This window comes from Capsella rubella, unplaced genomic scaffold, assembly GCF_000375325.1.
Source record: "Capsella rubella cultivar Monte Gargano unplaced genomic scaffold, Caprub1_0 scaffold_4, whole genome shotgun sequence".
Classification (NCBI taxonomy): domain Eukaryota; kingdom Viridiplantae; phylum Streptophyta; class Magnoliopsida; order Brassicales; family Brassicaceae; genus Capsella; species Capsella rubella.
Window position 1 is genome coordinate 11426672 of NW_006238920.1, and position 26085 is coordinate 11452756.

A 26085-nucleotide genomic window follows, 5' to 3' on the forward strand; every position below is an offset into this window, starting at 1 on the left:
CCTCGGACACAAACGACGACGTTTAGATGAGAAGGGGTTTAGAGATTTTCTTCCTTCTTCTTCTCCGATTCTCTCTCTACTGCTGTGAAGCGAGCTGAGAATAAAAATGCCTACTTTCATGGTTTCCAGACGATTCCGCCCACCTCTTTTACTCTGTCGTTTCATAGACCCTAAAGTATTATTTTCCTCACAGTCTCGATTTCCAAATACACGAGCTAATCAAAGTCGAGACATTTCCGATTCCACTAGTGAAGTCACCTCAAAACTACAGTTTCCTCATAAAACCATCTCTGGACCGGTTCACTTACCTTCGATTTCAACCCTCGACTCCGAGAATCAAGGTGGTGATGATGTGGACGACGCTCGTGTAATCGAAGTGCTTCTAGGTCGTAGGAACGACCCTGTCTCGGCTCTTCAGTATTGCAACTGGGTCAAGCCTTTACCTCATCTCTATGAGGGTGGAGATGTCTTCTGGGTACTCGTTCATATTTTGTTCAGCTCTCCTCACACGCACGATCGCGCCAGCAATTTGCTCGTAATGTTCGTTTCTAGCAATCCAACGCTAATCCCAAGCGTAATTGTCAACTATTTGGTAGAGTCGGCTGAAAGGTATGGTTTTGAACTCAGCTCACGAGCTTTCAATTACTTGTTGAATGCTTATATTAGAAATAGGCGAATGGACTATGCTGTAGATTGCTTTAATTTGATGGTGGAACGAAATGTGATTCCTTTTGTGCCGTATGTGAACAACGTTTTAAGCTCTTTAGTTCGAAGTAATTTGATTGATGAAGCTAAGGAGATTTATAATAAGATGGTTTTGATTGGTGTTGCTGGTGATAATGTAACGACTCAGTTGTTGATGCGAGCTAGTTTGAGAGAACGAAATTCCGAAGAGGCTGTGAAAATTTTCAGGAGGGTGATGAGTAGAGGAGCAGAACCAGATGGCTTGTTGTATAGTCTTGCTGTTCAAGCTGCTTGTAAGATGCCGGATTTGGTTTTGGCGATGGATTTGTTGAGAGAAATGAGGGGGAAGTTAGGTGTCCCGGCCTCGCAGGAAACATATACTAGCGTGATTGTGGCTTGTGTGAAGCAAGGTAAGATGGAGGAGGCGGTGAGGGTTAAGGATGAGATGGTTGGTTTTGGGATACCAATGAGTTTAATTGCTGCAACGAGTTTGATTAATGGATATTGCAAGGGAAATAAGTTGGGTAAGGCTTTGGATTTTTTTAATAGAATGGAGGAGGAAGGGCTGGCTCCGGACAAAGTGATGTTTTCAGTTATGATTGAATGGTTTTGTAAGAACGGGGAGATGGAAAATACTGTTGAGATTTACAAACGGATGAAATCTGTAGGGATTTCTCCTTCATCTGTTCTTGTCCACACAATGATCCAAGCGTTTTTGAAAGCCGAGTCACCTGAAGCAGCGCTAGATATTTTCAATGACAGTTTTGAAACCTGGACTGCGCATGGTTTCATGTGTAACAAGATTTTTTTATTGTTATGCAAGCAAGGTAAGGTTGATGCTGCCACGAGCTTTTTGAGGATGATGGAAAACAAAGGGATTGAGCCGAATGTAGTTTTTTACAATAACTTGATTCTTGCTCACTGCAGAAAGAAAAACATGGACTTGGCTCGTTCAATATTCTTGGAAATGCTGGAAAATGGTCTAGAGCCGAATAACTTCACTTACTCCATCTTGATTGATGGATTTTTCAAGAATAAGGATGAACAGAATGCTTGGGCTGTCATCAATCAGATGAATGCTGCCAATTTTGAAGCTAATGAAGTCATATATAATACAATCATCAATGGTTTGTGCAAAGTTGGTCAGACATCTAAAGCCAAAGAGATGTTGCAAAATTTGGTCAAAGAAAAGCGCTATTCCATGGGTTGCACGAGTTACAATAGCATCATAGATGGTTTTGTCAAAGAAGGTGAAACTGATTCTGCTGTCGAAACTTACAGAGAGATGAGTGAAAACGATATATCCCCAAATGTTGTAACCTTCACCAGCTTGATCAATGGATTCTGCAAAAGTAACAGAATGGGTCTTGCTCTTGAAATGATGCACGAAATGAAAAGCAAGGATTTGAAACTCGATATTCCAGCCTATGGTGCACTAATAGACGGGTTTTGTAAAAAACATGACATGAAAACCGCGTATACGCTGTTCTCTGAACTTCTGGAACAAGGATTGCGGCCAAATGTGTCTGTCTACAATAGTTTGATTTCAGGATTCCGTAATCTGGGAAAGATGGATGCAGCGACTGACCTGTACAAGAAAATGGTGAATGACGGGATAAGTTGTGATCTATTCACATTTACAACGATGATCGATGGCTTGTTAAAAGAGGGAAATCTAATTGTCGCCTCTGATTTGTACTCAGAGTTGCTTGCGTTGGGCATTGTCCCTGATGAAATCTTGTACATGGTACTTGTCAACGGTCTAAGTAAGAAAGGACAGTTTGTGAGAGCAAGCAAGATGTTAGAGGAGATGAAGAAGAAAGGGGTGACTCCAAATTTGTTTATTTACAGTACTGTTATCGCAGGACACCATAGAGAAGGAAATCTCAATGAGGCTTTTAGACTTCATGAAGAGATGCTAGAGAAAGGTCTAGTACATGATGATAGTATATTTAATTTACTCGTGAGTGGAAAAGTTGAGAAACCTCCTGCTGCAACCAAGATTTAGTAGCTTGACTTCTCCTGAGACTGAGATCTAGTTACCAATTGATGTTTCTTAAAAGCCTTTTGATAGTTGGAAGACATACAAAAGGAGATCGTCATAACTCTTTTTATCCTCTGGAAGGTAACTCCCGCAGGACTCCGAACGACGTCTTCATCATCTGATTGCTCTCTGTATATACTTGTGAATGATTCGAGTGCCAGACGCCACAAGCGCTTAGCTTAGCTAATCTCACTTTTGTTTTATCATGTTTGCCACGTTTAATTTAATGTAAATAAGAAAAAAATCAAAAACGAAAAAGAACATCCATTTCGCATAAACTTTTAGATTTTTAAAGTCTTGCAAATAGATTGTTGTATAAAGAACCCTAGCTTGCAAAATTGCCTCCTCTCCACTAGAATCAGAGGGATTCACGAGGACAAGTTGATGGTCTGATCTTCGACGGCATCTTCAAGAGTCTCTCTGTTTCGTGCATGAAGGAGTGTTTAGGAGTTATAGACATCTTGTTCACCTCGTTATCAAGAACAACATTATCCTCACAGTCTGTATCTCCATACACTGTGACTTCTGGCGAAAACTCCTGATCATCATCTTCGTCATAAGTCCTTTTCACCCTTGAGATATATCTTTAAGATTTGACAAGCAAACGGGTGAGTAAAAACTATGTAATGCAACTACTTCCACATCATCATATTCAACACAAGAAGAGTCTTTCCCAATTTATTTCAATATCATTCAAGAATATGGAGTAGAATCTGCATTAAACATGCTCTCAAGTCGGGGTAAATCATCAAATGAGTCAAAGAAACTTCTCTAAGTTCCTCTAAGTTTCTCATGTGGCTTTGTAATAGAAGCAGTAGAAACAAAACATAAAAATATAAGAGTTAAGATGGTGAACCTGTTAGAGTTTTTCAACAAGCACCGGTCGAATGGGAAGAAGCCACCTAAAGCACGAGAGAGCTCAGACTTGGATAGTTCATCTAAAATGAAGGCGTCCAAGACAATGAACAGACCACTGGCTTTGGCTTGATATAGGAACTGAGAAACTACAGATGGAAGGCATACCTGTTCCACCACAAAAAAAGGTTGGTGCAAGCTTAATGCATTTGATACTTTGATTCAGACCACTTCAGATAACACATGAGCTATTGGGGGAAAATATGATAGTGTAAGTTACCCTCAACGGGTCTAGTTTGTGAGATAATACTGACTCCAATGGTATAAGCTGCGATTGGAAGTGAGGAACATTGAGGATTGAGCTCATTCGGAAGCAGAATACATGCAAGATTGCCTACAGTCACAGAAAAGCAACAAAGTTAAGTCATTACTTGACATAGTTGTGTATCACTCCATACAACTGATAGGCAAAAAAACTCTTGGAGACTTATAAGGGTAAAAGTTGATTGATACAAGTGACGTCGATCACATCACAAATGAGTTCTTAATGAATAAAAGCAATAAGATGGTTCTAAACGTGGACTATACCTGACATCCTGAATAAAAAACTTGATGTGCTTCAGGACTAGCGTCATGATTGCATTGTCTGCAGTAATCCGCACACTCACCCACCAATCTAGGATTTCAGACACAAGAGAAACAATATTACAACCAACTGAAACTTGAGTCAGATCGAAACAATCATCTTCTAATTTGTCAGTTTTTTTAGCAGTCTCTTTCTACCTTTTCAACATGCTAGCCACAAAAGACGCAGGCAAAAACTCTGCACGAGCCAAGTAGCTAGCTAGATAAGCCACTGCATTCGTCCTGTTTATTAAGGGGAGAATACAGATTAAACCATGTACAAGTGGTAAGTCTGGTGACTAGCTAGAATACAGTATTAGCTTCAAGGATAGGAGTGACTAGCCTAGTAACTTGAGGATTTTTGCTGGAGAGATATATGTCCAAAAGCTTACTGGCAAACTTCACACCACAATTTTCAGTATCTAATGAGCACGCATAGAACATCAAGAACTACAGACGAAAGCAGAATGAGTATAAGCCAAGACATCGAACGCCAACAATGAAGTAAAGTGTTAGGAGCCTAGAATGACAAATTATAACACCACGGTGCATACCTGTGAAACTTTTAATTTTTGCGTGTTCAGAATTAAGTTCTCGAACGACTCGAACAGATTTTCAAACACCTGCGCCAAAAACATGAAAATAAGAACCTCAAAAGATGAATTCATGTACCAAAGAAGTAATGAAAGGAAAGATATGTTGATGAAGCTCCATTTGGTGACATACCTCATCCAGACGACCAGCATCTTGACAGGATTCAAGATGCTTAAAAGATAGAACCATTAAGTCGTCAAACAATTCAGAGACTACATTTCCATTTTTATTCAGAGACCGCACTGGAAACTGCAAAAGAAAAATCAAATTCATGAGTGATGGCAGATATGTAGCTCTCCAGGAAACCACATACGAATCAAAGTCTAAATTTTCGTAGTAAGAGAAAAAGCATCTTGTAAATCAGAAACTTTCATCCAATTTTGTGAATTCAGTATGAACAGCAGATAAAACACAGTAACCCTACCTCCTCTCCTTCATTCATAGTGCCTTCAACGTCAAGTTCCATATCAAACATGGCTATACTGGAGTCATCTTGAAGAATATCATCCCACCCAATCTCCAACTAGAAAGATGATCAAGCATATCATTCACTTACCACATTACTAAAGTGGCTATACTATACTTGTATGGAACTGTATTCACTTACATCGAGATCTCGCAAGCGCTCCATAACCATCCTAAGAATCCCATTGCCAATAACTTTTCCGATAGAGCTGTTCTCCAACTTCAACAAGTTCTCCACATATGGTGCTACAACCTGCAACTTCAAGACAATCATTTTGTTAACAAAGGTATAGGGTAGCTGCAACATTGTTTATTAACAGAAATAATAAAAAAGCATACATGGTCTTTTTCGTATAAGCTAGGCATTCTCAGGGCGAGTATGGGCAGTAATTTTGAGGGAGCAATGGGAACTAAACAAGAAATCTTGTCAAGTGCTGCGTGCACCCGGGAAAGAACTTCCAGCATCTTACTACTGTTGAGTTTGTGGGGATGCGAACGTAAATTAGAAACGAGCATATCCAAACAATAGATGAGATACTTTCCACTAGTAGTGGCCTAGAAGACATGCAAATTAAAGAACAAGAACACAAAACTGTTAAGCTCCTTAAGCAGATAATATATGTAAATGGTTGATCACATGAGGGGTAAGTACGTAGTTGCTGAGATGTGTACCAGTGATACGATTAGGTCCAGCAATGCGTACATTACATTTACATTAGGTATGTGATCCCAAATTCTCGTCCCAAAAATCTAAGGACAATAAAATGTGATGAGAGTCAGAGGAAAAGTCAGGTATGTGTGTGATATAAATAAAATACAGCTTACAAGTTGAAGAAGACGTTTATGGTGAACTTCATCTAAGCAAGCAACAGAGCGTGATAGAATTTTCAAGAGTGTCTGTAGAAGTGAATGAGAGTGATCAAGAATGTCTTGGTTAGCAACAAGATAAAAAAGAAAGATTGGATTGTCCAAATGAGGAAAAAGACACACCTCTCGCTGTGCCACAACATCGACATCATCATCAGCAGATTCCTTTTTAATGTACATTAACTGAACAAGCTGATTATAATGATCGGTGTCCTCCTGGATTTAACAAACAAAAGAAAATACTTTAAAAGAACACACACACAGAGAAACATATATGTGTGTATACAAAAGTGAAAGAAGCAACGTTTGTGCAAGAGCACTCACACATTGGGCAGATGCAAGGGCCTTCCTAATGGCAGCCACCAAAGCTGTGTCGCTTAACTCAGCATTGTCCACTACATCTGAGCTGAAGAAAGCACTCGGAACTTCTTCTGCTCCCATTTTTCTATGGAAACTGCTGTTACACTGCTTCGAAATTTGACCTACTAAGAAAACATAAAACAGTACACTAAAATGCAAGTAACTGAAACCAAAAAACAAACCAGAGCTAACAATAAACAAACAACACACCGATGAATAATTAATTTTTCCACGCTCTGCTTCACTTTGAGATTCGCAGCTCTGCCTCCAGAGGCCTAATTAAGCTTTGGGGATTCACCAGTTTCTTCTTCTTCTTCTTCAGTCGATGAATCCGCAAAACCCTCAAAATTAACTTTATATATTTAGAAGAAAAAAAAAGAAAAAAAAAAAGAAGCGTTTTCATATAGGAGAGACGTATCCGAGACGTTTAGGGTTTTGCTGTTCCTCTAGTAGTAGCAACTGAGCTTTGATTTATGATTTTTTTTTTTTTTTTTCTTGGTTTGAAGTCGATTTTATTTGGTTTAGTTTGACATTTAGTTGGTCCAATAATTGGTAAACCATTTGACATTTTAGTTGGTCCAATTGTCTTTTTATTTCTTTTTTTCCTTTGTTTATGTTTGAAAAAAAAATATTGTATTGAATTGGTAAGAAAGCGATGGATGTGATCACACATGGGTGTTTTTGTATTCAGAACCTCCTCTTCCTAAGCTTGCACTCGCTCGTCTAAGATATTGCACAAACTCTTCTTTGCTTTTATTCTTCAATCTATCATATCATTCAAAATTAAAATATCATATATAGTTTATTATAGTGTCAAAAATCAAAACAACATATATATATATATATATTGGCTTGTGTAGTGTATGACAAGTACGTCAAAGCAAAAGCGTTATGCAAATTGCTGTCTTGCATTTGACCAAATTCTCCATATAACTCATCATTAAGCAGCTACAGATTGGACTTTAAAAACATGTTTCTTTAGAGTGTTTTGTGTAAATATAAATGAGGAAGGTGGAGAGAATCTCCCGAAGATGTTAGATCAGTTATGAAGATTCTGATCATATTTCAACTAGACTACTACATACACATTTTGGTTATAGGTGTAAGATTAACACACAAAATAATTAGTTCATTGTCAACATATTTATAATTAGTATATGTATTACATATATATGATTGCAATGTAAAAAATCGAATCGTGAATTATCTGTCTCTATCTTCTGTTTTTTTTTTTTCTTTTTTTTTTGGTTCAATAGGAATATTGAATACTTTCAACCACTTACACTTACTCATAGGGCCATACATTGTCGAGTTGATTGGGTAATATACAAAGTCTAAAAAATTTGGAAAAAGTAAGGATAAGAAATGAGTGAATGTGGTGAAGATAGCGCAAATCATACGACACAATACGACATTGTACTTTTGAAATATACAAATGACGACGACGACGTGTACCATTCTTGATTAATACGATACTATAAAAATTTAATAGGAGATATAATAATGAAGCTAGAGATGTATAAATTGATCATACCATTGCCTTACGTTAATCTACTAACCTCGCGAATCACTTTACTATTTTCAGTATATTTGTGTTTTTTTTCACTTCGAGATTATATATCATCGTTGACGACTTAAGACGACGACGATTGTAACACCGTCGAGTGCTATATCAGGATCTGCTCAAGGAAGACGAAGAGCTCGAGCTAGAGAGAGAGAGTGAGAGTAAAGAGAGAATAAAGAGAGAGAAGAAAAAGTTTGTTATGTATTTCATTAATTGTGTATCGTGTACATAGTTCAGTATTTATACAAAGTATACTTGATCGTATGTAAACTATAGTGTATAGTGTATTATACAAATACCTAAGTATTAATACACCTGATACACCTCCTTCAAACCGAACAATCCATTTATGAAGGATTGTATAGGTTTGATAAAGACATGCGGCCAAGTAACGAGTGAAATGGCCTCTGATGTAATGGTTTTGTCAAGATGTCAGCTAGTTGATTGCCAGACTCCACATGTAATGTCTTGAGATTTCCAAGCTTGATCTGATCCCTTGTAGTGTGACAGTCGATATCTATATGCTTTGTCCTCTCGTGGAAGACTGGATTGGTAGCAATATAGATTGCCGATTTGTTGTCGCAGAAGAGCTTGGCTGTGGTTGTGACTGGAACTCTGAAGTCTTTCAATAGTTGTTGTATCCATAAGATCTCCCTGGTTGCTTCTGCCATGCTTCTGTATTCAGCTTCAGTGCTGCTATGGCTAGCCACCTGTTGTTTCTTGCATTTCCAAGAGATTAGTGATTTCCCAATGTAAACACAGAAACCACTTATAGACCTTCTTGTATTGATGCATATACCCCAGTCTGCATCAGCAAAGGCATTAATACACACATCATTGTTAACTGGATAGAAAAGTCCTTGTCCTGGACTGCCCTTGATATACTTGAGTATTCTGTGAGCTGCAGCCATATGCACATCAGTAGGAAACTGCAAGAATTGACTCAAAGTATGCACAGCAAAAGTGATGTCAGGCCTAGTTATAGTCAAGTAAAGTAGCCGACCAATCACCTCCCTGTATGGTGTTGCAGAATCCAAAGGTGTGCATGTATCCTTAGTTAAATGCACATATGGATCCATAGGGACTGGACTAGGTTTACAAGCAAGCAAACCAGCATTCTCCAATAGATCTAAAGCATATTTCCTTTGGCAAACTGAGATTCCCTTTGAAGTTCTGGCTATTTCTAAACCAAGAAAGAATCTGAGAGATCCTAAGTCTTTGATTTTGAATGCACTAGCTAGAACAGCTTTAAGTGCAGCAAGATCATCAGCATTATTACTAGCTATAGCAATGTCATCTACATAAACTAACACTGCTATAAAACTGGTTGCTGTGAACTTGAGAAACAGTGTAGTATCTGAGTATGATTGAATGAATCCATCTTTCAACAATACTGAAGTTATCAAGCGATTCCACTGTCTAGAGGCTTGCTTCAAGCCATATATTGACTTATGAAGGCGGCAAACAGCATTTTGACGTAAAGAATGGGAATTACCTGGAGTGTATCCTTGAGGTAGACTCATATAGATCTCCTCATCCAAAGTGCTATGTAGGAAAGCATTAGATACATCCATTTGTGATAGTTCCCAGCCTTCTTTTGCAGCCAAGCCTAACATAAGTTTGACACTGGTTAGTTTAGCCACTGGAGAGAAAGTCTCATTGAAATCAACTCCTTCCTGTTGTGTGTAGCCTTTGGCTACTAACCGTGCCTTATATCTCTCTACTGTACCATCAGACTTATATTTGATGGTAAACACCCATTTGCAGCCAACTACATTCTTGCCAGGTGGTAGAGATACTATGCTCCATGTTCCATTAGATTCCATAGCCTGTAGTTCATCATTGCATGCCCCTTTCCATTTATCAGATGACATAGCTTCCTTAAAGGTTTTAGGCTCAGTTTCCATAGAATAGGATAAGATATATGAACAATAATGGGGTTTAAAAAGATCATAGGATAATACTGATGATAATGGATAAGGTGTTGTATGGCCTGGGGGAAGAGGTGGTGAAATAGCTGCTAGAGCACAATGATACTCAGACAAGTAACTAGGGGCTTTAGCAGTTCGTTTTGGTCTCACTATAGATTTAGAAACTCTATTAGTATCTGATGCAATCACAGTTGGTTCCTCTATAATTTCCCTAGTCTCCCTATTATTTAATGTAGATGCAGATGTATGTGATGTATGAGATGGAGCAATATTAGGAAGTGAAGATGGTGAATGATGTGAGGAAGATGCATCAGAGATGAATGGAGGAGGACTAGGCAAGACAGTATTAGGGAAAATATTATCTATATATTGTGGTGTATCAAGATATGGAAAAATAGTCTCATGAAAAGTTACATTTCTAGTAATCGATACTGTATTAGTTTCTATATCTAGCACTTTGTAACCCTTATAGCCAGTAGGATACCCCAAGAAAACACAAGAATGTGCTCTCGGAGTAAACTTTGTTCTATCCTTTTGCAAGGTGCTGGCATAACAAAGACATCCAAAACTTTTTAAAGAAGTGTAATCTGGTTTCTTTTTCATTAATTTTTCAAAAGGGGAAACATTATCAAGCAAAGGAGATGGCAAACGATTTACTAAGAAAACAGCAGTAGTAACACAATCACTCCAATATATCAAAGGCACATTAGATTGAAAAAGTAATGCACGTGCCACATTTAATAGATGTTGATGTTTTCTTTCTACTACTGAATTTTGCTGAGGAGTGTATGCACAAGAAAAGAAATGAAGCATGCCATGTTCCTTAACTAATTCTTTAAAAGCTAATTCTGGTGCATTATCACTCCTAATTGCTTTAACAGTTGTTTGAAATTGAGTAGAAACTAACTTTAGAAATAATGGAAAAACTGTAAGAACCTCATTCTTATTCTTTAACAAGTAAAGCCAAGTAACTCTTGTACAATCATCAACTATTGTAAGAAAATACTTATAACCTTCTATACACTCTACTGAGAATGGACCCCAAATATCTAAGTGTATCAAATCAAATGGACTAGATGACAGATGATTATTAAAAGGAAAAGACAGACGCTTTTGTTTAGCTAAGGGACAAATTGAACAATGATCTAGACTTGATATAGCTACTTTTGGAATAGAAAGTGTACCAGACATAGATTGTAACTTGGCAGTTGAGGGATGGCCTAGACGATTATGCCAAAGAGTCCCATCAGCTGACAAGGATCCAGAGAAATGAGTGACAGCAGGAGGCTTAGCAGGTGAAGATAGGGAGTGTATATTCAGAATGTATAGATTGTGAAAAATGTTAGCACTCCCAATCATCCATCCCTGAGAAGACTCCTGTAAAAAACATGCAGTAGGATAAAAGTGAGCAGAGCATTGATTATCATGTAACAATGTGCTAACACTAATGAGATTAAAATGAAAAGATGGAACATGCAAAACATTGTAAAGAATCAGAGAATCAGATAAATGAATTGTTCCAGTATGTTGAATAGGGAGTCTAGTTCCATTAGGTAAAGCAACTGTAATGTTAGATACTAAGAAAGTTTCTTGAAATTTTGAGATATCACAACAAACATGACTAGTTGCCCCACTGTCAATTATCCAAGAACCACTAGGCAAAGCATTTTGAAGTGTAGAAAGACATTGATGGTTGTAAGTGAGATTATTATTCTCATATCTAAGATTAGAAGAGATAGTGGAAACTTTACCAGATGAAGATTGAGGAGCCATGACACCAGATTCTGTTATAGTTGCAGAAGAAGAAACTACTGGTTCTGAACTCTGGACAGAAGTGATCTGATTAATCATAGGTTCAGAAACTTGTACCCGAGATAACTGTTGTATAAGATCTTGTGCTTGTCCTGGAGTCAACTGACTCACATCCAGATTTACTGCATTCATGGTTGGAGGTGGATAGTATAACATAGGACCACCATTATCACCATTCATGACTTGCACATTAGCCACAGTCCTTGGTCTTGGTACAAAACCTTGATTATACTGGCCTTGATTAGTAAACTGTCCCTGATTTGGAAATTGTCCTTGATTCATTACTGGCACTGGATTCCTAGGAGCAGTACCCATCTTGTTACCATATGGAACTGGAGTAGACGAATTCTGAGTCTTGAATCCTGGAGGATAACCATGCACTTTGAAACAAGTTTGAAGAGTGTGTCCCATCTTCCCACAATGAGTACACATCGGTCTATTATTCCTTGGTCGATATGTGTTATAAGCTGCAATATATTCATATGGTTCCATTCCATATGAACTATTATCACCAGTTGCAGATGCGTCAAAAGAGCTTGATGCCTGGAAAGCAACATTATCAGGCTTTACTGCAGGCTTAACCATTCGCTGCCTTTCATCTTGTGCTACCATATTATATGCTTCTTCTATACTTGGAATCGGCTTTAACATCAGAATGTGACGCCTAATCTGCTCATAACTTTCATTCAGACCCATTAAGAATTTTGTAACTCTACTACGATGCTGCATTCCTTCCCACAGAATAGCCGCATTGCATTCACATCGGCCACAAGTACACACTGGAAGTTCTATATAATTCTGATATTCTTCCCATAATGTGACTAACTCCGTATAATAAGCACTAACATCCAAAGAACCCTGTTGAATACAGCTAAGTCTCTGTTCTATTTCATACACCCTAGGAGCATCGTTCTGCTTAAAGCGAGCTAAGAGATTATTCCAGATTCGTTCAGCAGAAGACATGAATAAGAGACTAGCACCTATTTTCTTTGAAACGGAATTCATGAGCCATGTCGAGACCATATCGTTACATCTGGACCACGAGCCATAAGTCGGATCCGTTGAAGGAGGTTGAGGTATCGAACCATCAACAAATCCTAGCTTGTTACGAACATTCAATCCCATCCGTACCGATCTGCGCCAAGAATGGAAGTCTGCGCCAGTGGTGAGACGATCTGAGACCAATTGTAACCCAGCATGATCAGTACTATGCAGATAGAATGGATTATCATATAGATCTGTAGGCGATTGAGTTGATTCTGCCGTAGGACGAACAGGAGGACGAGAAGAAGATGCCGAAGTCGCCATTGCTATGAAGAAACTCTTGACCAAGAAATCGAGAAATTGAGAAAGAAAGAAGAAGAAAAACAAGAAAGACTTCAATCGGTTGTGAACATGAATTGAAGAATCACAAACACGATTAAACAACAAGAATCAAGAATAAAATGAAGAAGATGAACAAGATAGAGCTCAATCGAAGAAGAACTCATGATGATTCGGATCGAGATTGCTCTGATACCATATCAGGATCTGCTCAAGGAAGACGAAGAGCTCGAGCTAGAGAGAGAGAGTGAGAGTAAAGAGAGAATAAAGAGAGAGAAGAAAAAGTTTGTTATGTATTTCATTAATTGTGTATCGTGTACATAGTTCAGTATTTATACAAAGTATACTTGATCGTATGTAAACTATAGTGTATAGTGTATTATACAAATACCTAAGTATTAATACACCTGATATGCTATTAATTAGTAACAACGCACCGACCACCAATGAGTGCTAGCTAATTAACAACCATCGATCAAGTATACTTACATTTTTTTTTTCAGATGGACCAAAAAAATAATCCTTATAGGTATTGTTTGAAAAAAAAAATGAATTTGCTGAATTGATTAGTAATTCGAGGAAAATTTTGTTTTATGGAAAATAATACTGTATATGTATGATTAAACATTCATTATTGTGTATGAAAACTTTAAAACATCATTCTATCGTAGGTACGTATTTTATGTCATACTTCAATTTTTAACATGTTCTGTTCATCTCTATCCCTCATTTGTTTTAGATGTCTTTTTTTTTTGTTAGGAGGCATTCAATTTTAAATATACTTTACGACATTTTTTTTTATCTATTCTCATCTATCATCAAATAATATTAAAATTAATAATTAAAATTTTTTAAGACATCCACAATAAAATTACTGATGAATATAATATAGGCTTTCCTTAAAACGATGACTCTTCCGATTTATCTCAAACCAAATCTCACTGTAAGATATAAAAAGTACAGTACCATACTTGGAGTACCACCATATCTAACTGAAGTCAAACTCGAGCTGAATTTATACAAAAAGTTCATTTCATTTTGGTCATCAATTCATTCATGATCCCGCAAGACTATGATTTATAAAAAGAAATTATAACTCACATAATCATTCCGACGTTCAATAGACTAAATTAACCCAAAAAAAAAAAAAATTAAACGGGAAAAATATAAAGTAAAAATAGTGATCATTTCATGGATCAAAACAATTGGACAAAGATGAAGAATTGATCATGGCAATGAAAGGGAATCCTGATGATGCTACTACTGTCTTTAACGGTTTCATTTCTGTGATCGGTAGATATACAGGCAACGCCTTCCCGTACAAACTCGTTGCAGATCGATTCAATCCCATGTAATAATCTGCGCTCGGTTTCAAAGTTATATTTTTAGGCGTTGAAGATATTCCAAGACTTAGGTCAAGATCCTTGTGCTCATTTCCTGAAACAATTATGTTTACGTTTTTTTAGCAAATCATGTCGTAATGTCGATATGGCTAATATCTACAACATAAATACTATATGAAGTTGAATGTAATATATTGAAGTCTAGTAATGTTTGTGTCAGTGTTGTTGTTGCGTTACATTTTAGTTTAAATTCACATAACATGTGTATATTTTTATTTTACCAAAACAAATTAAATTATGAAAGAGAATGATTCTGAAAGGTAAGGGTAGATATAGGGTTTGGTTTAATATGCTTATTTACTACATGTGTTAAATGAAGTTTATGGTTAGGGTTTTGGCTTCAATTAAATGACAATTATAACGATGATTTATTATGCATATTTAGAATTGTGACCCTACATTTATAAATTTACCTTTATTATGATGGGCACCCAACTTAATTTCTCCAGCTTCTATCTTTCTTATCTCATTGCATTTTGCTGCTGATGCATTCCATTGCCTATGAGTATTATATATTATTCAAACACTGTTACTAAACTTACACATTATATATGTGAATCATAAAGTATGCGATAAGAATCAAACTCATCACTAGTGAATAAATTTAATTTGTACCGGCGAGAAGAATCAGAGGGTCATTGTTAATAAGTTATTTAACAAAACAAAATCAAAATTTTTATAGTAATCGAACCTGTTTTGGAAGAGATGGATGTAATCATTTTTCATGTAATTGTTTTTGTATTTAGAACCTCCTCTTGCTAAGCTTGCACTCGCTCGTCTAAGGGTTTGCACAAACTCTTCTTTACTTAAGTTCTTCATCTGTCATATATCATTCAAAACATCCACAGTTTTATATTAATCGATTGTCCAAATTCTCTAGGTCTCTTAAAATATATATACACGTACTTAAACCTAAATAATTATAATTAATTGACCTAGATATTATATATTTGAAACAATAAGTTTATATGAAAAACCTTTTCAAAGTCCTGTTTGTAATCATCCACGATGAAGTTGATATCTGCTTGGAGTCCCCGGAATTTGATAGCAGCTCGGTCGTAAGCTCTGATATATATGTTTTTTTTGTTTTTTTTAAATAGATAAGTATTTATCTAGAAAATAGAAAATTATTTAAAAAATATCCAAAAAAATAAAAGGAAAAGAAGGCCTTATTACACCTTGCAGCTGTGTAGGCTGTGTCGAAACCACCTGTTTTAAGCAAAATAAAAATAAATAAACAAAAGACAAAACTGAAAATCTTGCACCATTTGTTTTTTTTATTCAGAGTTTTCTTATCCAAAAAAAGGTGTTTAATTTAACCTTTATTATAATAAGAAAATTAAAGACATAGAAAATCTCATTGATCTACTTACCTAAATAAACCTGTTTTCCACAGTCCCTACACATAAAAATCCCAAAGCCAAGTGTTATTGAAAAAAGAGAAAAAAAGATAAAAATTAATTTATAACTTTAGTCTTATAGACGAATACCAAATATGAGATTCCCAACGACCGGTTCGACGGTAAAAAGTGACGCCACGATAGTTGGAGCTTCTGGATCTAGGGCCACGTCGGCTCTTCTTCTTCATCACCAACATTTCTTGTTTATTCCCTTGCATCGGCGAAAGATTCAGCCACTCACTCCCGGCGCCGGATAATCCACTCTCCGGAGGAGGAGGAGGAGGCATAGGAATGGCTTCGACGTCTTCTTTTCTTTTGAGGATTCCAAACGTAATCAAAGACAACTTGTTGGCTGATGGATCAATGGAATCATCTTCTTTTTCTTGATTGAAGATGGAGGCTGTAGGTACTTTGCAGTCTTCTTCATCTTCGTTATGTGTCGACAAGATTTTGAGGTTGAGGTCCAACATGATCAGTCTTTCTTGGAAAGAAGTAGACCTGCGTCGTTTGTGTGATTATTCCGGCGACTCTATAGAGGAAGAGAGAGAGAGAGAGAGATAGAAGAGAAGAGAGAGAGACTATAAATGGGAAAAATAGAAAAGAACGTGGGACGTGTTCGGTGCAATTGTCTCTAGCTACACACTTGCCTTTTCTTGCCTACTTTTCAATCATCCCTATTTTTGTTCATTAATTGATTGCTTTATGTACTTGTTTTTTTCCCGATTTATTCAAACATATGTAAGATATCATTATCGATTAATTGTTAAAGATAAATAATACTATATATATATATATTATATTACCCAAAAAAATCTAACTCCATCTATTAATTGGTCGTCGTTCTCACATGTTTTCAGTTTCTAGGTATCTTGAAGTTCGAGTATAACCCAGCTATGTCCGAATATTACAACATCTTATGAATATTCGATATTGAAAATTTGGTGGTGTACGGAAATATAATCTTGATGCCCACACCAATTAAACATGAGTACATATATATTTTAATGTAAACATATAATCTTATAGTGTGTTATTTATTTTTCAGAGATATCCGATAATATTGAAATGACGATACATGAGACATCCGAGTACGGGTCTTTTGCTTGATATTATGAATTACCGTTCAAATGCATATATATTATTTTCCTATGCTATCAACTAGAGTAAGCCATATTACTATTTTCTAATATATATCATGCATCACGTTTTGAGAAATTATGAAACTTGTATAACGAGTGGGCAATGGGAACATAAATGCAATATGAGGAAGATTTTCTTTAATCTGATGGTGGACCTGCCTGGACCAAATCGTTATGTTTAATTATTTGTACACCACAACCAAAACCAAACCATACCATTTTTAATTTTGGTGTGTGATAGATTTGTCAATGAAAACAATAATAATAGAGTGTAAATGGTGAACGTGTTGGGGACCTATAAGCGTCGGTCCAATAAAGCCAACCACCACTTTTTCTGTGTGTGGACGAGAGAGAGAGAGAGAGAGAGAGAGAGAGAGAGAGAGAGAGAGAGAGAGAGAGAGAGAGAGAGAGAGAGAGAGAGAGAGAGAGAGAGAGATAGTTAACCTTAATTGAAGAGAGAGTGTGACTTAACTTATGTCATCAGGTCCGGTCGTGACATAAATAAAACATTCAGCAATCACCATAGTACACTATTTGTTTATATGGACACGTGTATGACTGAAATTTCGGACAAGACTGAATGATAAGTTTGCGTGCATATCTCAGCCGTTCAGCCGTTCGTTTTCTCAAGATTTGCTGAAAGTACAGAAACCAGATTTTGTTTTTAAGGAATCTTTTCTTTTCTTTCTTTTTTTAATCCGTCCCCTGCGCCCTAAATCTGGCCTTTCCCTATATGGTAAGACGATAATCTTGGTTTTTTTTCTTTTTTTCCATCAACATGTTTCCTTTCAATTTGGTAATATTGTGAGAAGGATTAATTACTATATATGGAAACACATTGGAGAAAACAATTATATATCAAATTTCGATTTTGGTCACATTGCAAGAAAGCAAACAATTAGATTATCCCATTTATAAGTTTTACATGTTCAGCAACTACTTATACAGTAGGATACTAGTATGTTACTAGGACGTCTCAGTTCTCAAAATATCATCTCAAGTTTCTTTGATGTCAAACGGGTTTAAGGATAGAGTTAAATAATGAAATAGCTCAGAATTTTGTAATTCTATTTAACATTAACATCTTTTAAAATAAGCATAGTATAAGACGACATTAACAACAGAGGTTGTGCTAAACAAATTATATATATTCGACTTCGTCATGCTTCTAAAGCGCTTCACATTTTCAAAATCCCAAGTTAAAAGTTGGATCAATCAAGCTGGGACAAAAAGGGTCACACACACAGCTGATCCACATATACCACCATCACCCATTTTACTTAACTGTCGGTACAGAATCTGAAGCCGAGAATATATCAACTTTTGTCACAGAAACTCGTGAGATTTCTTCTGATACCTTTCCCTTTGAGCAATAGTAAAAAGCCAACTATTACTGCTTCTGACACAGGCAAGATTATCAAATCCTAAAGCGGATGAATTTACTTTCGCCGGGCATGATATGAACCACCACCTCCTTGATGATAATAAAACCGGTGACGAGACCCACCACTCTTCCCACTGCCTTCCCCGGTGCCTCGAGTGGATCCTCTGCCTCCCCCAGGAGTCCAATTCAATATCTGTGTCCCTAACCCATTAGCTTCCTCTTCGTCCCTCTCATTGTACTCGAGTACTAACCTCTTTATGTCTTGTTTCTCTTCCAGTTCCGCAGCTTCTTTCTGTTTTGTACTCTGCACTAGCGAACAATCACTCGGGATTAGCATTTGTCTTGTTTGTTGTTTGTTTCCTCTCTTCACTAGGACCTTCACTTGAACCTCTCTTTGCTCTCCATTCTCCTCATCCATCACTTCTTCTCCATTTTCATCTACTACCCGCCCAAAATGATGATGATCTTTTCCAGATCCTTCAAAAACACTCATCGGTATTGTCATGTTCAATGCCGGTCTACCTCTTAATTCTAGCTTCCTTTGCTCCATGCTCTCCTGCATCCACAGAACATATCAGTCCTTAACCATGTTCAAATTCGAACAAATAAGTTCTGGCTTGCATTAGCGTTAGTTGGTTTTTCCATCCAGCTAAATTAGAGAAAATACAAAAGACCGATCTGAAATTACCTGAAGTAAAGCCTTCAATTCTTTATCAAAGTCTGCTAGTTCCTCAGGATCTACAGTTACCACCTTCTGCTTTACACGGAATTCGTTACCATCATCAGATCCAGGTCCATCTCCATCATCATAGCCATCGCCATCGTCACTCTCAGATCCTCGGTCATGATTTCCATCATCCAACTCTTCGTTCTGTCCATCTCGGACCACTGAGCCACTACCAGAATCACTGTCACTTTCTTCTCCGTGAGCTTCTCCATTCTCTCCAATATCTTTTGCAGCACTTTTCCCATTAGAAGAGATAACCACCGACGATGACCTACTTGGAGGCTTTGTATCCGAGTCTCTTTCTACACTGAATTTGTCTCCTGAAGAAGCATGCTCACGCTCTTCCAGCTTAAGTATAGCAGCATTCACTTCATCAATGGTTGCGTAACGGGTCATATTAGGTCTCAAATTGGCAAATAGATCCTGCATTGAGACAAAGTTAAGACACATAATTGGTACAGATAGCCTGAACATCAAAATTGGATAATTTCTACAAAAAATATAAGCTCATGTACCTGTATGATATAATATACACAATATATTAAGACTAACCTGCAAATCAAATTCAATATCGAGGGGAAGGTGACCCTTGTTCAGTATATATCTCTGGAAGTGTATCAAAAATTGATCAAGCCTTTTCTTTGAAGAACCTCGATCAAAGTAATGCCCACAGGTTTCCAGGAGAATGATAACCATCCTGATACGGAATAAATCTTCTGGTGGATCCAGCACCTCTTGCTAACATCATAAAAGTATATACAACAATCAATCAGTGGAAGAGAAAGACTGACAATTAAGCGAGCAGCACATAGCCTTTCTGTAAGAACAAAACAGCAGTTTAAAACTCAGGAAAAAATGGCTTCTGCTTTCAATAACTTCACAGTTTATGTCGACACAATCAGTTTTACAGCATAGTATTCTAAATTTGTATATCATGAGGAACAAAAAGGAAGTAAACATAAGAAACGACATTTTTGTTTTGGTTAAAGATGAGATGAGACATAATCTAAGTTTTTAAATGCCAAACAACACAAAAGAGCACATGTAAGTTTTAATAAAGTGCTGAACTCTGGAAGACTCTTAGGTTAACATACCTCTGAAGTACCATGACCATACAAAAGAGTCAAATAAAGCGTCTCAAATATCACAGATGAATCTGCGTGCTCATAGTTGTACAGCTCCCCTAAGAATCTCATATGAGCTAGTCGCTTCTGTTGTGCCCCATATTCATTCAATTCAAGCCCAACCCTTATCTCCTCCAGTACCTTCAAGTGAAAACAATGGACCACGTTACTTCAGAGAACAGATGTGATACTAAGTCATGGACAACATGCAGTACCTCTTTAAATAAAATGTTAGATGAACAAGTCAGCAAACGCTCTAGATAAAATTTAAACGAAGCAGGTGAACATAATTCACGAGAAGGCATAACCAAGCAACAAAATACACCAAACCTCAAATTAAATTATGCGAGAGTATCTTATTACAATGTTCTGATTTAAAAAAAAACATGGACTCCAAACCTATAGGCATGTTGCTCCTAACATATTTTACAGTAAGTTTATTTTAGGCTTTACTGACACTACAAACTTTACAAAAGAAGCAATTCCTTTTCAACTTGACTGCAATTTTCATTTCTATCGACTAAAAGAAGGGAGTTTAGCATCTTAGAACATTACATAGCTGCACATAATAAATCACCAATTGCCAAGAAATTTGGCACTAATATGTGCAGCTATGTAAAAATAACTATACAGGAAGAGAACAAGCAACATAGTTAAGAACTCAATCCACCTTTACTCATGATTCCATTCTTCAAATTGGAGAGGTAAAATCAGAATGGTTCACCCGAGAGACAGGGAGAAGCCATTTATACAACACCATCTGAATTAATAGTTATCTAACTTTTGCAAAACCAATATTTACGCAAAACCCATAAAAGATTAATTTTCTACAGTAAAACTCGGAAACTTTTGATTTTCCTAAACTTTTGATTTTCAGATCTAGACAGCTCAAAATGAAACGACAGTGAAAGGAAAATACCTCATCAACAACAGCCACCGCAAACTCATCATGATAGCGGCTCAAACCAGAAGTCAAGGAAGCAATTAAGTGAATCTGACCATACTTTCCCTTGTGAACCTTCATAAAGCACTTTAAGATGTATTGTTCGCATTCACTCCATGGCAGCTTCCGTAGTTGCTTCAGAACGTTTGCAATGGATTCTTTATCAAGATCCGAGAAAAGCAATTTTCGAATATACTGCAGAATTTTTAAAGAAGTATAAGAAAAATCAAAATCTCCAATACAATTGAACAATGGAAATTTATTCGAAAGATAAAAGACATGGAAGTTGGAGTACCTGATGCAATGGTGGACGAACTTTAGAAATTCTTGCTGATCTTTCAGGAGGTTTGCAAAGGTAGTAGGCATTTTCCACAAGAGTGCTTTGACGAGGATCTAAATTTTTGACATTTTTCAGGCGCATCAATATGTCCAGCATATTTGTCATCCTGAGTGTGGTTTCGGGAGACCGATAAAGGAAACGGCCACATGTCTCTAGAAGATTGCAAGCAACATCAATGTTATGATGAGTAAATTCATCTAAGCAAGCCTGCAAAAAAAAAAAAGGGAAGTGAAGATTTTTATAGTGTTGGATGGTTCTAGTTTCGCTAGAGAGGATAAAGTCCCCATACAATTACATTTCGATATCCGGTAAGAGGATTCAAGTGACTTACTAAATATATTAATCGAAATGTATCTAATATAAGTTCAGAGAATTCAAGAAAATTTACATCTCTATAGAACACATATTGGGTTGTGCAGTTATACCTTTAAACAACTGAATACAAGTCCAGCAGGTACAATTTTAAACTTGCAGAGTTCTCCAATAAATCTGATGTTTCGGATTTTTGTTTCGATATTCATTTGGTCCTGCACAAAATTAAATTTGCAACTACATCAGACAGGACATCATCACATTTGAACATCGTTTATAAGGGAATTTTGGGAGTGAAGCTGAGAACACAGGTATTCACATCAGCAGAGAGAATTGACTTCACTCGTGCTCAAAGGTTTAAATAGTGCAATCACAATCAAATGTATTGAAAGTAAAATTAGTTACTTCTTATTGAAGACAATGCAGTAGATCTAGCTAACCTTTTTATGGACCAGAGAATTAAACTCGTCCTCCAACATCTGCACAAGCATAGACGGGATATCTTTCATGCATGTTGCTAGTGTTGCAACCATACGTGAATAGTATGCTAGCAGCTCCAGAGATGTCCTAGGGACATTAAATAACGCTTTGACAAGTTTTTTTCTGTTTGTCTTGGAATTCAAATAACAATATTCCACCTGGAAATAAAAAGATAGATATAAACAATGGAGACAAAGGTTCAACAGAACAACATCAAATAGAAAACTATTTCAAGGACTCTTACCGTTAACTGGTCAATAAGATCACGGCTTACGCAACCAGGAAGTCGTTGTAACAATCTATCGAAGTTTGCAACATCAAGACTCTTACCTTTATCCTTCTCATTTTCTAATTTTTTTTCACTATCCTTTTCTTTCCCTTTTTCCTTCTTAGCATCTTTAGCCTTTTCCTTATCTACTTCTTCCTTCTCTTTTGGCTGCTCAGTATTTGATCCATCAGCCATACTACCAGAATCAGCAGGACCCTCTGTTATTGCGTCTTCAGTTGTTTGTTGACTTTCGACAACTTCAGAGCTAGACTCCTTCGATCAATCACAACAAGGCATTAAATCAAACATGTTGGCTTTCTATTAAACAATAAGTTAGTTTTTCACAATGAACAAATATGCAGCTCGAAATCTGTCAACAAGCAAATCATGTCATTCCAAGGTGACCAAGTTAGTGATGATTACCGAACAAGCGTCCATAGTATATTAAAATGGAACACCATGCACGTTTTCACATAGCAACAACAATTAATCTCTTCCAATATCTTAAGAAAGCAAGAGGACAGAATGCGACATAGAACGTTAACCACTTACAGATGATTTATCTTTTGCTTTAGTAGATTGCTCACTTGATTTAGACTCTGTTTCTCCCAATAATACTGCTGGAACAAATGCCCTAGAGAAAAAGTGCATCTGACATAAGCAATCGAAAACTAAAATAATAAAGTATCCGCAATACAAAACTAGTGTCAAGACTCTATAAAGAAAATTAAAGATATTTCTGAATGCCAATTGAAAACTACACATTTTCCCATATTTTTGTCTGGTAGCAACATAGATAGGAGCTGACCTCAGATCAGGCAAGCACTCGTAAAATGTTTTGGTGTCTTCATCGTCCCATATAGGTTCTGGGACAGATGTATCTTTTACAGCACCAGAGGGTGAGGCTTCGTCCCCTGCCGTGAGCCTAGTTGTACCATCCTCTGGCATAGCAGGAGGCTGCATATCAAGTGATTCGGCCAAACTGAAACAGGACATAAAAAAATTCATAACTAATTAGGCAAGGTATATCAAATTAGATGAGAATACTTAAGCAGCTGACTGCCTCCATAACCAATATTAAATAATCTGTGAATGTTGAAACTGTAGATGTTCATGTGCCAGATATCCATTCAATTCAGAGATGTGGGAGGAAAGGATAAACACCATCTATCTAAAATCACTTCCAAACTTCAATTCATAATACGGTAAACACATGTCACAATAAAAAAAGAGTTTGGCAATGAACTGATGCATGCCCAAGATATAAACAATGAAACTACTTTTATAAACTATAATGACAGCAATAACATGCTATATATACTTCAGGAAGATATTATGAAAGAACTGAGAGCTAAATAATAGTTTGTGTTACAGATATTTTAATGGCCAGCGAGAAGAAAGCTACAAAGCTATCAATATGTTCATCGATTAAATGATTATGATCTATTTCCAAGCTTTTCTGCAAGTAAGACCACAACAGTTAGACCCAACTTACGATGAGATATTTCGATAGAGATGGTCATATGATTTTCTCAGCTTTTCATACGAAGATGCACTGTCTTCACTAAGCTCCCCTTTAGCATTTACCAGTTTTGCATTGTCCTTCTCCATTTGGTGAAGTAACTGTAAAAAAGAAACTATTAGAAAGATACTGCGGAAAAACGGAAAACTAGCAAAACGAAAAAAGAAAAGGAGGAAATATTTCATTTTCAGGCAAGAAAAAATTATAAAAGTTTCCTGCACATAAACACAAGGGCAAACAATTGGGAATCTAACCTGGTGTTCAGACTGAAGGAGATCTGCAAGAGCGTCATAATATGTGTTGAAAGCTTTCTTGAAACTCTTTTTCTGATCGGCAGTTACGTCGAGACCCTTGAAAAACTAGAGTAAACCATAGTCACATTTAGCTAGGTACCCGCAAATATGGGGTAAAAATTCAGTTGATCTTCAAACCTACTTACCTCTTCGTCTTGTCCAGAAATAGGAAGCCCCAGAAAAATTCTACCTTGCCGAGCAAAACTGGCAAGAAGTGTCAGATTTGTTTGGGTCGTATCTCTGTCTTTCAGTTGTTCAATACTGGTAAGATCCTTAATAATATTAATAAAGATGTTACTATCTTCTATTACTCCAACATAGTAGAGCTCCAAAAGAAGTTTTAGGGTACTCCGTTTCTTCATGGCCTTTGAGTTTTTATCCGCTTCTAAATCTTCGGCAGATTTTCCAGGAAAGAAGATTTTCAAGAGCCCTTGTGTTAGACTAGGAGAAAATTCTTTATACCTCTGATGAAGTAGCGAGCAAATCTGTCAAAATAAATGGATATCAGCTTTGAAACGAAATTCTGAGCAGAGGGCACAAGATAACAAACTGAAACAAGATATCATTCAGCAAAAACCTAAACTGGGGTAGGGGAAGTGACATACCAAGTAGTCAAAAGCATTGAAGAAACTATCTAAACAAAGATAACAACTACTGAAAATCTCAACAAGACAAGTTGATCACGAGTGTCACATGAGTAACATATGAAAAAAGGTCACTGATCTACTCCAATCCATAACATCTAACATTAGATAGCCTACTTACGAAGAAAAAAACCAAGGTAGAAAGAGATCATGTTTGAAAAAGAGAAAGAGCAAGGCAAACCTGGACAGCAGCTTGAATATCTGAGCTTTTGAGCTTAGCCTCACAAATGGCAGTAACAGCTTCACTAACAAACTTGCTAAGGTTTACACCTCGCAGATCGTCCATCAACCCTTCTCGCTGCTCTTCATTGATCTGCTTTAACTTCTTGATAACTGCTGTATTCCGCTTGATACTAGAATCAAGAGTCCTAAGATACGCTGAATCTGTAACATGGAGGACTCAGTCTCAGTAACAACTCATAACTACAGATTCATAAGTAGAATCATCCTAAGCATTATGGAAACAACAACTAGTTCAATTTCACATATTAAGAAGCAGGAAACTACAATTCAAGAAATAATCCATGAAGTCCCCAGAAAAGAAGACAAATTACTAACCAGGTCGTTCAGGATTGAGGTTATTTTGACGAAGTGTCATCTTAGCTTCAACTAACTTCTTAATCTCTTCAAGGCGAGCAAGAGCTTCCTGAAATAACCAGAACACAAAGGATACCAAATTTCCCAAGTAAGCATGAGAGATCATATTTAGATTTCATATCGAGCAAAGACCAGCCGTAATCTGGAAATCAAACCTCATCGTCTTGTTTCTCGCTGTGGGTTTCATCTTCTGGATGATCCATTATCAGGGTTCAGATTGATGACGCCGTGGGATAATTCGAGGCAACTGATAACTATTATTTTTTCGATCGGACTTAGGTTTTAGAGTGTTCCCGGAGAAAGAGATGATAGAAACGAAACGAAACCGGCCGAGGATTTTATTTTTAACAAAACAAAGAAGAAACAAGCGCAAAACGGGTCAAAAG

The 26085-nt window shown here is 36.8% G+C and overlaps 5 protein-coding genes across 6 annotated transcripts; 1 reads left to right on the top strand and 4 right to left on the bottom strand.

The window, feature by feature from the left end:
* Nucleotides 1-100: 100 nt before the first annotated feature.
* On the top strand, nt 101-3051 carry LOC17887610 (pentatricopeptide repeat-containing protein At2g39230, mitochondrial). Its single transcript, XM_006293602.2, has one exon. The coding sequence runs from the start codon at nt 107-109 to the stop codon at nt 2690-2692; it is 2586 nt and encodes an 861-aa protein (XP_006293664.1). The 5' UTR covers nt 101-106; the 3' UTR covers nt 2693-3051.
* Nucleotides 2975-6849, bottom strand: LOC17890084 (RNA polymerase I-specific transcription initiation factor RRN3). 2 transcript variants are annotated; one of them, XM_023785040.1, is made up of 16 exons: nt 6704-6849; nt 6458-6618; nt 6257-6349; nt 6092-6163; nt 5939-6016; nt 5606-5821; nt 5409-5525; nt 5226-5324; nt 4934-5050; nt 4762-4830; nt 4551-4657; nt 4367-4450; nt 4172-4259; nt 3864-3977; nt 3585-3751; nt 2975-3312 (listed from the first exon to the last, which is right to left on the bottom strand). In XM_023785040.1, the coding sequence occupies exons 2-16, from the start codon at nt 6572-6574 to the stop codon at nt 3087-3089; spliced, it is 1764 nt and encodes a 587-aa protein (XP_023640808.1). In that variant the 5' UTR covers nt 6575-6618; nt 6704-6849; the 3' UTR covers nt 2975-3086. The 2 variants fall into 2 exon arrangements, with proteins under 2 accessions (XP_023640808.1, XP_023640807.1); XM_023785039.1 differs by lacking the exons at nt 6458-6618; nt 6704-6849 and having other exon boundaries at nt 5409-5519; nt 6257-6343.
* Nucleotides 6850-10933: 4084 nt separating this feature from the next.
* LOC111831128 lies at nt 10934-12646 on the bottom strand. Its single transcript, XM_023784701.1, has 2 exons — nt 11740-12646; nt 10934-11365 (listed from the first exon to the last, which is right to left on the bottom strand). Exons 1-2 carry the CDS (start codon nt 12527-12529, stop codon nt 11331-11333), a joined length of 825 nt encoding a protein of 274 aa, XP_023640469.1. The 5' UTR covers nt 12530-12646; the 3' UTR covers nt 10934-11330.
* Nucleotides 12647-14179: 1533 nt separating this feature from the next.
* LOC17889609 (AP2-like ethylene-responsive transcription factor SNZ) lies at nt 14180-16627 on the bottom strand. The gene is made up of 7 exons (XM_006294516.2): nt 16017-16627; nt 15900-15925; nt 15705-15735; nt 15504-15591; nt 15218-15345; nt 14940-15025; nt 14180-14560 (listed from the first exon to the last, which is right to left on the bottom strand). Exons 1-7 carry the CDS (start codon nt 16394-16396, stop codon nt 14313-14315), a joined length of 987 nt encoding a protein of 328 aa, XP_006294578.1. The 5' UTR covers nt 16397-16627; the 3' UTR covers nt 14180-14312.
* Nucleotides 16628-18094: 1467 nt separating this feature from the next.
* Nucleotides 18095-26024, bottom strand: LOC17888114 (regulator of nonsense transcripts UPF2). The gene is made up of 17 exons (XM_006293522.2): nt 25855-26024; nt 25661-25748; nt 25284-25486; nt 24605-24943; nt 24420-24524; nt 24139-24266; nt 23452-23625; nt 23196-23277; nt 22620-22916; nt 22336-22533; nt 22009-22110; nt 21539-21790; nt 21220-21438; nt 20271-20441; nt 19729-19914; nt 19138-19599; nt 18095-19005 (listed from the first exon to the last, which is right to left on the bottom strand). Exons 1-17 carry the CDS (start codon nt 25900-25902, stop codon nt 18505-18507), a joined length of 3555 nt encoding a protein of 1184 aa, XP_006293584.1. The 5' UTR covers nt 25903-26024; the 3' UTR covers nt 18095-18504.
* Between the last annotated feature and the right edge of the window lie 61 nt (nt 26025-26085).